This window comes from Chelonoidis abingdonii, chromosome 1 (genome assembly GCF_003597395.2).
Source record: "Chelonoidis abingdonii isolate Lonesome George chromosome 1, CheloAbing_2.0, whole genome shotgun sequence".
NCBI classification, from domain to species: domain Eukaryota; kingdom Metazoa; phylum Chordata; order Testudines; family Testudinidae; genus Chelonoidis; species Chelonoidis abingdonii.
In genome coordinates this window covers 79,286,171-79,302,933 of record NC_133769.1, presented here as the reverse complement: position 1 = coordinate 79,302,933, position 16,763 = coordinate 79,286,171, and the positions used below count along the sequence as shown (strand labels likewise).

General features: G+C 41.6%; 1 protein-coding gene across 4 annotated transcripts in view; it reads right to left on the bottom strand.

Moving 5' to 3' along the window:
- Positions 1–16,763, bottom strand: part of METTL25 (methyltransferase like 25) — a 122,309-nt gene that overhangs the window by 77,000 nt on the left and 28,546 nt on the right. For all 4 annotated transcript variants that reach the window (XM_032777500.2, XM_032777502.2, XM_032777503.2 and 1 more), the window contains 3 exons: positions 13,305–13,405; positions 8,237–8,878; positions 5,454–5,598 (listed from right to left, as the gene is read on the bottom strand). In XM_032777500.2, the coding sequence (XP_032633391.1) occupies positions 5,454–5,598; positions 8,237–8,878; positions 13,305–13,405 (888 nt within the window). The remainder of the gene's footprint in view (positions 1–5,453; positions 5,599–8,236; positions 8,879–13,304; positions 13,406–16,763) is intronic.

Here is a 16,763-nt window from a genome sequence, read left to right as displayed (position 1 = left end):
AGCCTACAAGTCTCAGCCTGACTTCTGTTCACCAATCACTAGACAAACAAGTTTTGTTCATTACAAAATAATCTGCCGGCAGATTATTTTGTAATGAACAAAACTTGTTTGTCTAGTGATTGGTGAACAGAAGTCAGGCTGAGACTTGTAGGCTTTTAAAAAGCCCTTTAAATCGATTTACAGGGCGGTGTAGTGTGGATGGGTGCAGCGTTAAATCAATTTAACGCTGTTTAAATCGATTTAACTGCGTAGTGTAGACGGGGCCTCTGAAACAGCTGCAGGTCCAGGGCTGGCAGGCTGTGGCCATGCCGCCTGGCCCAGCCCGCCGGAGCACGCTGTGGCCATGCCGCCTGGCCCAGCCCGTTGGAGCACGTTGTGGCTGCACTGCCTGGCCCGGCCCGGCCCGCTGGAGCACTCTGTGGCTGCACTGCCTGGCCTGGCCTGCTGTGGCCAGCTGCCCGGCCTGGCCCCCGGAGCACACTGTGGCCACGCCACCCAGCCCAGCCCACGGGAGCATGCTGCAGCCACACTGCCCAGCCTGGCCCGCTGATGCACTCTGCGGCCACGCTGCCTGGCCTGGCTCACCGGAGCAGGCTGCAGCTGTGCTGCCCAGCCTGACAGAGCAGCTCTGGCCAGGCCAGAGACATCCTTCCCTGGCCCACTCCAGCTAAGGTGGGAAGGGATGGGAGAGTGTGGGGGTCCTGGGCTAGGGGTGGGGGATGGTCACAGGGGTTACTCTCCTGACCCCCAGCTTCGCCCCCCCCAAAAAAATTTCCCCACCAGTTGCTGTCCTGGCCCATCAGGGTAAGCAGCTGGCAAGCCAGGACACTTTGTTTACTTAGGTTTACTTCCGTGCCTGCGGACGCTTGAGGTAAACAAACCATCTTGGCCCACCAGCGGCTTATCCTGATGGCCCAGGAGTCAAAGTTTGCTGACCCGTGAATTACAGAGTTGGCTTATGAATGAGTCATAAAAATTTGCTGTTTTTACTTATCCATCTTGAGGGTGTCGGCTTATAAACAAACTGGCTTATGATCAAGTATATACAGTACTATTTCTTTTGTATTTTACAGTGCAAATGCTTGTAATAAAAATAAATAAAGTGAGCACTGTATACTTTGTATTCTGTGTTGTAACTGAAATGATTATATCTGAAAATGTAGAAAACATCCAAAAATATTTAAATGGTATTTTATATGATTAATCGCGATTAATTTTTTTAATTGCTTGACAGTTCTAGTTTTCAATAACCACTCATAAAATCTAGTGTCTAGGTGGTGACATAAGGGTTGGAATACGTAAGGAGAGTGAATTTTTGACTTTTTAATCAATATGGTGAGACAAGTTTACTTTTGTTACTGGCTTGGTACATCTAGTGATACAATAACCACCAGTTTGTGGTGAGGCTGCCCTATTTCTAAGCCATTTGTCCGTAATCTGTATTCTCAGCTGTGACCCACTGAGGCAATGTGACATACTCTGGATTTAATTTTTCTTTTTTTTAGATCTTGTTAATGGACTGCCATTCCCCCTTAGAAAAAAGCTTTTGGACAAATTATTTAAATTACAATTTGGCCTGCTTGAGAGGCAGTGCCAAACTGCATTGGCCCAGGGAGGGCTGTGGCAGGGATTACACTTTAGCCCTGATGCAGAAGGGTAATGGCCTCTTGCAGGTATAGTCTACATCGCATTGGCACACCCAGCCAGTTCCAGAGGCCAGTCCAGAGGCCAGTCACAGGGGTAGGGAAGATCCATGATCCCATTTCCTCCACACTCCCTTTGAGACATTTTACTTTCCTGGGAGTGCACGAGCCTCCGGGGAGGCTCTGCATTCCCCAGAGAGCAAGGATTGCAACTGACCATAGCCCCTCCACTATGCAAGAGAAAGTAACAACCTTACTTTTTTGTGGAAACCACAGTTTTAGATGCTGTAATAAATATTTCTGCAGTAAAATTTTGAATTTGCTAATTTCCTGAGCATGCCTGGAACAGCTTCAGTGTGGTCTCCCAGGAAAAGAAAAATAGTGTTTTCCTTTTTCTTTTCATAAGGAGCTCTTCATTAGAGTAACTTACATCCTTCAAGTTGGAAGAAATAAAACTAGAAATTCTAATATACAATCTGGCTTCATTTCTACAACTAAAAAAGAAAAGCTGCAAAAGAGCAACCTCTCCTATCACTGTTCACCTGCATAACTTTATGTTTCAACTTACCATAAATATCACACTTGTTCTTTTGATAGCAGTGATGGCAGTGTAGTATTAGGCCTGGTCTACACTGGGGCAAGGGATCGATCTAAGTTACGCAACTTCAGCTACATGAATAACATGACTGAAGTTGATGTACTTAGATCTACTTACTGCGGTGTCTTCACTGTGGTAAGTCGACGGCTGACACTCTCCCGTCGACTCTGCCTGTGCCTCTCTCCGTGGTGGAGTATCGGAGTCGACAGGAGAGCACACGGTGGTCGATTTATCGCATCTAGACTAGACCGGATAAATTGACTCCCGCTGGATCAATCACTGCCCTTGTCGATCCAGTGGGTAATATAGACAAGCCCTTCGTTTCTTAAGGCTTTAAGGGTTGCTCTGGAAAAAGAAGTACGCCTACAGAAAGGTCAGGACGTTTTGCTCTCTTTGCAATAGGTAATTAATATTTGGGGAAGCAAAACTTGGTATCAAGGCTTGTAAAATTCACCTAATGCCTACTAGCCTGAGGGCCAAGCCTAATTACCAGAGTAAAAATTCCTGTGCATCCTTATTTCTATTTAGTATATATCTAAAAATATGGATAGATTTTGTAATATTTTCTTTCTCTTCCTGGCTTCACTTCCCTTTTTTGTTCTTTTATTTCCTGTAAGCAGGACCTCATGGAGAATAAGATTAGGAAGGAACTTACATTGATGCATCATAGATTCTTTTTAAATTGCTGCGTAATCACACTCAGGAATCTAAACTTTCATTACAAAAGTAATTCTAGCCCTTGTAGTTGTAAATGGAGGAACTGATGTATGCCTTAGGCCTTAGCTACACTGGCGCTTTACAGCGCTTCAACTTTCTCGCTCAGGGGTATGAAAAAAACAGCCCCCTGAGCACTGCAAGATACAGCGCTGTAAAGCGCCAGTGTAAACAGTGCAGCCGCGCTGGGAGCGCGGCTCCCAGCGCTGCAACCTAATCTCCATGAGGAGGTGGAGTACGTGCAGCGCTGGCGCTGTGACCACACTCACACTTCAAAGCGCTACCGCAGGAGCGCTCCCGTGGCAGCGCTTTGAAGTTTCGAGTGTAGCCAAGCCCTCAGTCTGCAGAGAACCTGCAACAATAGCTGAGAGAGATGTAAACTATTCCATTCATCTTATTTTAACATGGTGTTAACATTCAAGTTTGATGACAATTTAAGTGTTAGCATTAACTACTTAAATGCTAACTGGATCACCAGTGATCATTTTTAGATGTAGTAGGAAACTCTAGGGTGAAGTACAGCAGGGCAGCTACTGTAGTTCTTGTCACAGATTATTGGACTGGGAAAAGAGGAATTCATCTCTTTTCTCACTTTCACAGAAAGCATGTATGTTATATAACAAAGCTGCACTCCAAAGCTTTCCAGCTGCCTTATTTAAATGCAAAATCCAACAATTATTTGCTTACTGAGGCAAATACCCTTTTTTATTCATCAAAAAATTCGCACATACACTAATCTAACGCTTTGGCTAAATTGTTATCAATATCAGTTTTAGAGGCCTACACATTTATTTGTTAATATTATCCAGCACCATGTTATTTGCTGTGCATTGTTGAATTTTTAAATTCACTTCAGTTTGTAATTGACTGTTGTATGTTTGACAGTAACAATGATTATACCACTACAAGAGTTGAATGGCAGACATTAAAAATAACCAGATTTTTTTGTAATAACAGTCCATCAGTTTCATGTACTACAGTATACACTGATAAAACTTGTGCAATTACAATCCTCAGCTTTCACTTCTTTGAAGGCTATACTTTACAACTAAAGATATCAACCTTTTCCCAGGAATGAAAAAAACTAATGCTTGAAGGAAAGCTTTTAATTTGGTGTGAAGACATCTTCAGACAACTTTCAGCTTTGTACTCCAGGAAAATCTGTTATACATGTACTGCTTTACAAACTATCCTGGCAATTGCCCACAGTGCTACACTCTGATGGGCACTTTTTAAAGTGATTACTTAAACTCTGAGGGCCAAATTCTACTCTTAGTTATGCATGCACAACGAAAAGTAAATGGAAGTTGTGTGTGCACACAGCCCAAGGCAAAATCTGGCACAAAATATTTTTAAAGGATAAAAACATATTAACCAAAAGAATCCACATTTTATGAGTGAAGTAATGGAATAAAAACAGCTGTATTTTTAACCACATAAAAACCTTCTGCATTAATGTGCCTAATTTCAGGAAGAATATTGGAAATGCTGGCATAACGGGAAAGCTACAAGGCATACAGGAGTGAATGTCTCACAGAATGTAATTAAAAACAGTTCTAAATAAACCACTGAAAAAGAATAGACATAAGCTGTTGTGCATTAGGGTGGTACGGTCCAGTATGCTGTACCAGTAAAATATTTATAGTCGGTACAGTGTACTGGAAAGACATAGGAGGAGCAGAACATGGGACCTACCACCACCAGCTCTTCCAGGCAGCTGCGTGCCTGCATCTCCTGTCCAGGGTCTGTACAGCAACCCTGCCGGAGGATAGGGCTGGGGGTGGGGTTGGGGCAATACAGCCTCTCTGGAGGAGCTGCCAGCGTGGAGCCGTCCCGTGGTCCCACGTTCTGCTTCTTTTGCCACTGCAGTTCCCAGGACAGCCCTGAACCACAGTGGTGAAAGGAGCAGAACCCCATGCCGGAAGCTCCTCTGGCACGGCTGTACCGCCCCAGGGCCCAGCCTCACCCTCTCCCCCAGCCCTGTCCTCTGGTGGGGTTGCTGTACTGACCCTGGACAGGACTCAGGAGATGTAGCTGCATGGAAGGGCTGGGGGCGAAGTTGGGAGCTCCTGGAATGGGGCTCAGTTGCCAGCATGTCTGGAAAAAAATATTCTCTGCTGTTAGAGGGAGCTGGTTTGAAACTCTTCTGCAGGCAATTCCCAAAGCAGGTGTGATTGTTAATTGGCTATTGTTCCAGAAGCAAGCCTTCCTCTTCTCTTAGCAGCCCACACAGCAGCTGTGCTGTGTTCACCCACTGAGAGCGCTCCCCTCCCAGGTAACGTGGGATGGATCATGGAGAAGAGAGAGGGAGAGTGTGGGGCCCCAGGCTGGGTCACATGAGAGGTCCCGTGCCCTCCCCCCACCCCTTGAGCTAGTGCAACGTACCGGTAAGAAATTAATTCTACTTGCACCACTGGACACAAGGTAGCTATTAGCTAAAAGGTAATTATATTCTCATCTTGCAGACTGGCAACCTGAGTTCAGCAGAATTCCTGTACCTTTTTGGTTTTCAAACTCTTCTGTCAACAGATGGTAGCAGCAGCCCACACTGCAAACTGCCTTGATTTCAGGCTTAGCAGTAAAGATTCGCAGTGTATTCGGAGCAAGATCCCCACATGTATGTAGTCCCACCATTATACAGTCCTAAAAATAAACAGCAACAAACACATTTCTTTTCAATTAAAGAAAAGACAAGAATAGTAAAAACAGACAAGCTATAAATAGTTAATTTGCTGTGAGATTTAAATATACAAGCTCATGGAGACTCCCAGTGTCCTGTTCTGGAAATTTACTGAAGAACACCACAAGCCTTTCAGTGTTAACAAAGTGTGAGAACCTTTCCTATAAACAAATGCAAGGGGGTGGAAGTGTTCTCTGTATCTTTGTTGGAACTGGGAGGATACTCTAATTTTTCCTTATTATCCATTCCTTTCCTTGGCAGGGAGAAAGCAGAAGCCCAGGACCATTAACTGAACATGAGCCACTTGCGTGGCAGTGCAGAGACCTACCACCAAATGACTAGCCATTCTCTTTTGACCTTTTCTTCTTTTTTTTTTTTTACTTCAAAATTTTCTACCTTAACTTCCATGACCGAATGTACCCACAACACTTCTGCTACTTCTCAATATTTCAACAGACATTGACAGTAGTTTCCACCTGTGACTGAAAATAAATGCTGCTTGCGACTCCTGTTTCTGCATCTGTTTTGTTTGCTCTGTCTCTACAGTATCTCTCCCTTCTAAAGAGCCCAAGCCAGAGTCCCTGAAGTCAACAGGAGTTTTGTCGATGACTTCAATGGAAGCATGATCAGAGCCTTAGTTATGGACAGTATACTCTTCCTGTCTCTCTCCATTTCCTGTATTCATTTTCTTCACTCTTTCTCCTTTTGTTCCTTTCTTTTATTTCTCCATCCCAGTTATCCTTTGTCTCACTTCTCACCATACTTCTCTCCTTCCTTTATCCAGTATTCTGTCCATCATCCCTTTTCTCCTCTCTTTCACCCTCACTTCTCTCCTGGCTATCCTTCTGTTCCATTACAATTCTCTCTGGAATTTTCAGCCTTGTAAGAATTAAGTGCCATCTGTACAATCCTCTTCTCTTAGCTGACCCTATAGTGAGGTCAGCACTCTGCAGTACTTCCTCCCTTAACAGTAATGTGAAAGAACCTTAGAAGGGCTATGGGGCCTAGTAAGGGACAGAAATCCATGCCCCAGCAAGAACAGCACTAAACCTGCTGGCTGGAAAAGTTAAATAAATTCTTCCAAAAGAAAGGTGGTGGAAGATGGACACCAGATGTAAGAGACCTAAAAACCAAATTAAATATGAAGATTCTGTTAAAACAGTCCAAAAGCCAAATTTTGTTCTGAGCTATACTGTTGTGATCTACCTACTTCAATTCCACTTTTGTAAACCCCATTATTGGTGTAACTGAAAGCAGATTGCAATCCCTTGACTTATACAGTGGATCTATCCAACAGAATTCATTAATTCAGCATTAACTCTGGGCTACACACAAATATACATTCAAACCCTGATACTGTTTCAGCGATTCAATTTAATTTTAAATCAATCAACACTGCAGTTTTTCTCCAAATATTCTCAGTGTTTAGGAATATAGGTACTCTTCTCACTTATGACACAACTGGTTCCTGAAAATTGTGTCTTAAGTCGAAAATGTTGTAACTTGAATTTCCCATAGGAACAATGTCGGCTCAAGCATTGTAAAGTTGAAACTGATGTCGTATAGTCGAAACACGATGACAAGTTATAAACATTGTAAGTGCCATTTGTCATAACTCAAACATCATAAAGTCGAAGACTGCCTGTACTGCAAAATCAGTTGATTGTTTTAAAACAAATGTGTTAACCATTTGTAATGAAGTTTTAAAAAGTTTTTAATGGTACAATTTACCACATATTCTGCCAGGCAGTACTGTTTACTATTTGTAGCAACCATAATATGACTTTGCTTCTAAAAACAGAAGTAGGGGCCTCATCTCTGTTCACCTCCAGCTTTTGTATTCATTTACATAAATGCAAAGAGAGCATCTAGTGGAAGTAAAACACAATCATTCTTACTTGGTAGCATTTTCTTTGTGCTCACTTTGTACCAGTGTAAATGATTTCATAAGGTACAGGGAAACTGAGATCAGGTCTCAGTTGTTTAGTCGATTATTAAACTGTCATTAAGTCCAAAAATTCAAATTGTAAAAAATGATGCTTATAAATAAAATTATTTGGCAATTCCTTAAGAGGGGTTATTGTGGTGTACCATATAAAGTATTTCATATCTAAAGTTCAATTTCAGGTTAGGTAAATTTTAATTACTAAATAACAATTTCACAAAAGTTGTTTTTAATGCAAAATATATTCTTCTGAATAACTTGTATATATAAACACTCTCCTTGTAATTAAATGTGTTATATCTAACTAGAATAGTTAAGTTACAGGACAGTTGATGAATATCACTGCACAGTCACTGTTGACTTTGTTTTAAGTTGTAATTTCAGCCACTTCATAAGCTCTAAGAAGTGCTTAATTCACCTAGCCAAAAGTAGTCCAACACATCTTCTAAAATAGGAAAAGATATGCATGATTAAGAAACGGTTGTGCAAAGTGGGTGTGAAGTGTTACTGAGTCAGAATTCTCCAGTCACACTACTGGCAGCATTCTACACCCACTTTGCAATCACTTTGCACAGGTGAAAATGTGTACACAAGGTGTAAAAGCAATGGAGAATCAGACACTGGTATTTCAAAAATAACAATGCTAATGAAATAACCTCCAGATCTGTAATGATATCACGGAGTTCTGTTTCTGCAGTGATGTATGAGGTCAATGGCAAATAAATGTTTGAGTCGTTTGACTTGCTTGCTTTGGCCTTGATGGAAGCCATTTTTCTTTGCTCTTTTTCCTCTTCACAGAGCTCCATGTTATATTTAGATGAAGAAACAGCTTCTACAGCATCAGCAGGTAGAAAGTTTAGAAGAGAAAAAGCATTTTCAGAAAGTTTGTTCCCATCAGACTGTGTCTGAGCCACCAAATGAGTTTCAGTTTGTTTGCTGGTTTTCAACACAGCAGAGTCTGTGAAAGCACCAGTAATTTCCAAAGGAATTGAATCTGAGCTAGCCATCTGGTCCTGACTTAAAAGACTGTTGTTAGTACTTAAAAGCTTTTCATTGATATTTGCTCTACATTTCATTTCATCTTGCACTGCCCTATCCTTTGGCTCTTCCAACACTTGGCCTCTGACATTTGCTCTGGGCCGACTTTGATAAGCTCTCCAATATTTCTTCAATTTCCTGTTCCTTTCATTAGCTCCATAAGTGTTGGTGTTTGAGGAATCAATTCCATAAACCTTTAGATTATATTGCATGGATAAAAAGGAGCTTAGGTAGCCTTTTCCAGAGCCTAGGTCAATCACCTAGAGTAAAGATAACAGAATGAATTAAAAATAGCATGTACCATATTAATGAACAACAAATAAAACATGTTTCAAACACATGCTAATAATAAACATTTCCCTAAGAAAAGAAGTACAGGGTCCATAATTTACTTAACTCTTATTCTGTTCAGCTTCTGGTTCTAAAACACAAATATGTTAAAACTGGTTTAGTTCTACCACAGAAACACAGTCAGTGAAATAATCATGAATTTCAGCCTCTTGACTTTTCTAAGTCTTTTAATGTACTTTTGTGCATAATTTCATTTTGTTTTAAAAAAAAGTAAAATAAAAAATTAATGGGCCATATTCTCAAGCGTAGCCACTTTGAGTCACTGCTGGCAGACGTGGGAAGCCAAATCTGTGTAACCAACCCAAGGAAGATCACTCCAAGGTAAGGGTGATCTTGCATTGACAGATTCCAGATGTCTTAGATAAGAGCTCACATGCCATACACCTTTCCTGATATCTGTTGATGAAAAGAGAGTGCATAGTTGCAACACCTAGGTTTTCAGCTTCTTGTGACTGTAAGATAGTTCCAACCCACGGGTGAGCTCACATAATGCAGGGAAGCAGTACATATAATAGCAGCAGGAACAGGACAGAAAGTAAGAACTTTATACCAACTTTGCACAATTCCATATCTTGCACTATGTGAATTTTGATTGCACATGAGGACCCAGCCCAATGCTTGGTAAGATTTCAGAGTAGGTAACAGAGAGCCACTTCTCAACAGAATGGAGACTGTCACAAAAATTTCCTCTGATCCAGTATCTGCTAAGAATTATATGGACAAAACTTTTGTGTGTTAGGTATATGGTTCCTGAATAGCTTAATCTAAGGATTTTTGGACTCTAACATGTCTCATTTGAACATCTGCTCTGATTTTATGCCAAACCATGTGAATAGGCATAAAAGGTTTGACCCAGGCTTGAGATGAACTGCACATTCTTAGTTACCAGGCAGTACCTTTGAATTCAGCAAGGCTGGAATGAAAAGGAGAGTTTTATTTTTCTGAAGTCCTGAGGATGCTATAAATTTTATTCAAGCCAAGAAATCTGACAGAGAATTAGTAACCAAGGTATTTTTGGATAAATGTCAAGAAAGGGCCTACACAGAGCACAGAGTATTTACGATTGGGGTAAAAACTAATTATGGACTGAATTTATGACTCAGAGATATTATGCAAGGATTATGTATGTTTTTTTCCCTCCTGTTGCTTTCTTTCTGTCAGGTTTTTTTTGTTTTGTTTTGTTTTCCAACTAAGGGCTTGGCTACACTCCAAACTCCAAAGTCCTGCCGCGGGAGTGCTCCCGCGGCAGTGCTTTGAAGTGCGAGTGTGGTTGCTGCGCCAGCGCTGGGAGAGAGCTCTCCCAGTGCTGCAGGTACTCCACCTTCCCGTGGAGATTAGCTTATAGCGCTGGGAGCTGTGCTCCCAGCACTGAGGTACTGTTTACACTGGCGCTTTACAGCGCTGTAACTTGCTGCACTCAGGGGGGTGTTTTTTCACATTCCTGAGTGAGAAAGTTGCAGCACTGTAAAGCGCCAGTGTAGCCAAGGCCTTAATTCTTACATTCTCTGGGTGACATCTGTATACACACACTTTTGGTGGAAGAGGGATGAGACAGACTTTGGCTGTAACTTTTGTAAAAACAGTTTACTTGCCAACCTCTCCACCATCACACCCGATGCCTCCCCCACAAAGATTTAAAAGAAAGACAAGAAAGGAACATGTGGAATGTTTTTGCCAGTTAGTTAAGAAATAGTGACAGGATGGGAATTCGAAGATAGAAAGATAATATTGTAATGTCGAATGTGTCATGATTCTATCCACACCCCAACCTTCACATAGCATTTGGATTACTATTCCTATGAAAGGAACTAAGTGGACATACATTCAGATTGTGAATTGTTCAGAAACCTATTATAATGACCTCTAGTGGCTGTTAAGATGTACAACTGTTTTGGCAAGATATTTTCATTTATTATCTAGTGAAAAAAACATACAGATAAACACCATGCATTTAACATTTGTGGTCTTTGTAAAGTGAAAAGAAAATATAGGTTTAAAAATAGGCAGTGATTATATGCTGAAACAAACATACTGGACTAAATTAATCCCTGCTATAATTCCATATAAGGAAAGATACTCAACATACTATGATATACATGCCAAGCATGAACTTTTATAATGAAATTTCTGTGACATAATAAACTACAAAAGCTCTGTCCATATTGGGCTGGGTACTATGTTTAAATATAGATCCTGGCCCAATACAGGCGTGGACATCATTTTCCAGAAGACTGTGAGCATTTCCCAGCAACAAGCCATGAATTAAATACATAATGAATGCAGAATTAAATCTTATTTGTTTCATACACTGAATTAATTTGTTGTGCATAATGCACCTTCCAAAGAAAATTTAACAAATATGTGTAAAAGAAAACAAGAATTACACTAGTTTATTTTCAGAATGAAACACAGACCTTTTATATAAAGTTCCATTTGTATGACGATTCGCTAACAGTGCATATTAGGAACAATACTAAAATGGGGTAGAAAACATTTTTTTAAAGTAACAGAACTTTAAAGTTTTTTTTAATGTTTTAACTCAAACAGTTAACTTGAAAGTGATTACAATAAGCATCACATTTCTGCCTTCATATCCATTTTACTATTCGTTAATTATACATAATAAAGCACCACAAGAGAACAATCTCCTCTACCACCCATCATACACCATAGGTACAGGAGGTGAAGCGAAGGGCACTTTTCAATCCTTCAGTGATCTGTAATTTCTGAAAGAAACACCCCGAGGACAGCTGTGCTGTTGTAAAACATGTGTTGTGTTTTCATTGCTATATATTTTTAAATTAAATGTTATATATATTTTGTTCTGTCAGCAGGATTGAAAGAAATCAATAAGGAAAAAACTCTCCTAAAACTTTACAAGTTTAAAGGTAACTAAAACAAAAGAGGTTGCTTTTTAATAACTAAAAAGGAGAATTTTTTTTAAAAATGTAACTGGAAAGCTCTTTTCATATATTAGGGATTTGTAACTGAACAAATAAATTCTGTTACAGTATATGACTGAATGATGAAGTAAAGTTAACATAAAGCCATCTGCATTTCATATTTAGTGACATACTGTATAGCAGTGTTTTTCATTAAAATAAATGGCCATAAGTTATTTTTTTCAAAACCACCACCAAAAGAATCAATTATTTGGCCAAAGATGCTTGATACCAACAAATGTAAATACTCTCTGGTTAAAAATATGCATCTTTTATTGTCAGTTGTCAATCAGATAAAGACAGAGAGCTGGCTGATTGCACCAATTGCACCAGGAATCAGAGTTAGCACATTGAGGTGGTTCCAATCTTTTCTCTCAGGGTATGTCTACATTTCAAGCTGGACAAGACATACCCATGCTAGTACTGGTTGGGACAGCACACTAAAAACTGAATGTAGTAAAGGGGTAATGCAAGCAATGGGAAGGTTTAGCTGCCCAAGTACGTTCCTAGCGTCTCACATGGCTATTACTTGGGGCGGCTAGCCTTCCCACCACAGCTTTATTTTTAACATGTTAGGTCTCATCAAGGTAGCATTGGTATGTATCTTCAAGCTGGAATTTATACCTCCAGCTCAAAGTGTAGACATACCCACAGAATGTGTCCAGAAAGCTGTGGTGGGCAACTTCTCCTTTGCCTCACCTATTGAGTTCCACAAGCACATATGCACCAAACTATTTAACATCTATATGAAATTGCTGAGTGTCCATTTGTACCCATGACCAGACTGATACCAGGGAGTAGGGGAGTGACTGAAGTCACTTTGACCTGCTACTTATGAGTCTGGAGCCAGGAACAACTGGACCAACACGGCTCATTCACCAGATAAGTGTTTTGTAACATGGTGGATGGCACTAAAGAGGAGAAAAATTCCAATTCTTTAGTGCAAAAATAGAAATATTTACATTTAAAACTTGTCAGATACTGTATTCTGTTTTACTTGCTATTTTTAGGAGCCTAACGGAATACAGAGAATGAATTTCTGCTTCCCTATTAGTTACTGTTCTAGTCTTATCACTATTGTACAAGGAACACTAAATGCCTGGCAACATGCAGTGCAGCTTTTAACTGCTTAGCATATAAAATCATGACTATTTTTCATGATTCACAATTGTAATAATGACTGGAGAGGTTATTTACCTGAAGCTAACAATGGTGTGGGTAAAGAGCCCCTCATCTTTGCTCTAAGGTTTCCCCTTCAGTCACTACTACAAAAATGAAAAATAAAATCTGCATTAAGGATATATCAAAATCTAGGCTTTGAACAAGATAGAAAAGACAAGGCAAGTATTTGTAAATTATATGGTAATACACATTGAAATAAGTTCATTCTTACCTGCTTTATCCCGCAAAAATTTGCAATGCTATCTATCAATTTTGACATCATCTCCACTTCATGAGATTTCTTATCATTCATAAACTTCTCTGTTTTGATTTCTGAGAGATTAGAAAAACAGAAATATTAATACAATTCAGACTGGCCCTCATAGTCCTCAAATGAAATCAACATCTATCCATATCCATATATATATATATGGATTTACTTCTGAATATAGCAGTGGTTTGGACTGCTGCAGTTTTGTTTTCACTAAGAAGTTGTAAGAATGCTCTTATGATTATATTACTGAATCAAAGATGAATTAGTGAAACTGAACAACATAACAGCAATACCAGTAATATTATAAGTAATTCTAGTATGACAAAAAAATGCTACTATGAAATATGATCTCTTATTCCTTCTTCCCCACAGGAATTTATTTTAGCTCTTTTTCATGTACTTTACTACAACTACATTTACCTATACTCAAGAGGACACATAAAGGCAGTGTTGGGAAACATTCTCACAGCACAGTTTGCTGATTCTGGCACTTTAAAATGATGATCACTCTATTAATTCTGCATGGTTGCTGATCATTTCACAATAGACACACTTCAAGCCATCATTAATTATACTGAGGAAATGGGAGGCTAGAGAAGCACATTTCATAGAACCATAGAATATCAGGGTTGGAAGGCACCTCAAGAGGTCATCTAGTCCACCCCCCTGCTCAAAGCAGAACCAATCCCCAACTAAGTCATCTGGCAAGGGCTTTGTCTAGCCTGACCTTAAAAATCTCTAAGGAAGGATATTTCACCACCGCCCTCGGTAACCCATTCCAGGGCTTCATCGCCCTCCTATTTTTCCTAATATCCAACCTAAACCTCCCACACTGCAATTTGAGACCATTGCTCCTTGTTCTGTTATCTGGTACCACTGAGAACAGTCTAGATCCACCTTCTTTGGAACCCCCTTTCAGGTAGTTGAAAGAAGCTATCAAATCCCCTCATTCTTCTCTTCTGCAGACTAAACAATCCCAGTTCCCTCAGCCCACCCTCATAAGTCATGTGCTCCAGCCCCCTAATCATTTTTGTTGCCTTCTGCTGGCCTCTTTCCAATTTTTCCACATCCTCCTTGTAGTGTGAGGCCCAAAACTGGACACAGTACTCCAGATGAGGCCTCACCAGTGCCGAATAGAGGAGAATGATCACGTCCCTCGATCTGCTGGCAATGCTCCTACTTATACAGCCCAAAATGCCGTTAGCCTTCTTGGCAACAATAGGGCACACTGTTGACTTTTCATTATTCAGTTTCTCATCCACTGTAACACCCCCTAGGTCCTTTCTGGCAGAAACTTGCTTGCCTAGCCCTTGGTTCCCTTTATAGTCTGCAGCAGTGTAACATGGTTTTCCATCCTAAGTTGCACGATTTCTGCATTGATTTCAATTTCTTTTGGCCCAATACCTTTTTTGTCTAGGTCCCTCTGTATTCCTATCCCTACCTTCCAGCTGTATCTACCACTTCCTCCAGTTTTAGGTTTGTCATCTGCAAACTTTGCTGAGAGTGCGCCAGTCCCTGTTGTAGCAGGGTGAACTTTTTGCTCCGGGAGAGAAGGGGTTAAAATAGCCCTGGCAAGGGGCCCTAGCTGGAGCCAGAAGCCTGGACTGATGGCAGGAGTGGCTGCAGCTGGGGGCCACGCCCCAAACTGAGCCACAAGGCTGTATAAGAAGGCCAGGGGAGCTAGAAGCAGAAAGAGGCTCTCTCTGACTGGAGAAAAAGACAGGCCTGGCTGCTTGGGAATGCATCCAGGGGACCTAGAGGAAGGCAGGGCTGGGGAAAAGCCTTAGAAGCTGAGAAGCCCTAGGCCAGCAACTCCTCAGGCTGTAGGGCCTAATTCTAGGCCTGCAAGGTATTGGGCTTGCAGAGGGGCAGCCGGAGGGTGGGTAAAGGCAGCCAGGCCAAAACCCCTTTGCCTATGATGAGTGGCTGATACTGCAGTCTACCCCAGGGCGTGGGGGCTAGACAATGACTGGGCAGTAGCCAATACTGAGGCAAAGTGGGGATAATGGGGTGGGGTTCCCCTTGGAGGGGGGGAGATCCAGGTAAAGGGGCACTGAGGTCCAGGGAGGGGTCCGGGGCCGGCAGAGGGCGCTCCGTAGCTGGAATCGAGCTAATTCCCTGAAGTAACCAGCAGGAAGCGCCGCAGGGGTGAGTCCACACGTTGACACCATGCCATATTCCAGATCATTAATGAAGATATTGAACAAAATCAGACACAGGACTGACCCTTGAGGCTTGCTGCTTGATACCAGTTGCCAACTAGACATAGATTCATTGACCACTATCTGCTGAGCCTGATAATCTAGCCAGCTTTCTATCCACCTTATAGTCCATTCATCCAGCCCATACTACTTTAACTTGCTGGCAAGAATACTGTGGGAGAACGTATCAAAAGCTTTGCTAAAGTCAAGGAATAACCACTGCTTTCCCCTCATCCACAGAGCCAGTTATCTCATCATAGAAGGCAATTAGGTTTCCTTCATGAATCCATGCTAACTGTTCCTGATCACTTTCCTCTCCTCTAAGTGCTTCAAAATTGATTCCTTGAGGACCTGCTTCATGATTTTTCCAGGGACTAAGGTGAGACTGACTGGCTTGTAGTTTCCCAAATCCTCCTTCTTCTCTTTTTTAAAGATGGGCACTACATTAGCCTTTTTTTCCAGTCATCCGGGACCTCCCCCGATTGCCTTGAAAATGGCCAATGGCTCTGCAATCACATCCGCCAACTCCTTTAGCATTCTCAGATGCAGCGCATCTGGCCCCATGGAGCTGTGCTCATCCAGCTTTTCTGAATAGTCCTGAACCACTTCTTTCTCCACAGAAGGCTGATCACCTCCTCCCCATACTGTGCTGTCCAGAGCAGCAGTCTGGGAGCTGACCTTGTTTGTGAAGGCAGATGCAAAAAAAAAAAAGCATTGAGTACATTAGCTTTTTCCACATCCTCTGTCACTAGTTTGCCTCCCCCATTCAGTAAGGGGCCAACACTTTCCCTGATCTTTTTCTTCTTGCTAACATACCTGTAGAAACCCTTCTTCTTACTCTTAACATCCCTTGCTAACTGCAACTCCAAGTGTGATTTGGCCTTCCTGATTTCACTCCTTTTTTACCTGCTCCCCATTTCACTCCAATTCTTTACCTGCTCCCCATTTATGGCAAGGGGTAGTAATCCACTACTGATCCTTACCAACAGAGTACTACCCTCACACTGGCTCAGCTGACATGAGTGGATGGAGTCAAGACCCAATCCCTGACTATTTGCTTGGAGGATAGGATAAATAGCAGGCACACAGCACCTGCCTATCCCCGCTTGCCCAGACCCAAGGACTAAGACTCTGCAGGAGATAGTTGTGTGTATAGAGGGGAAGAAATGATACTTGCAGTCCCACCACTGGGGAGCGGGGGGGGGGGGGGGGAACA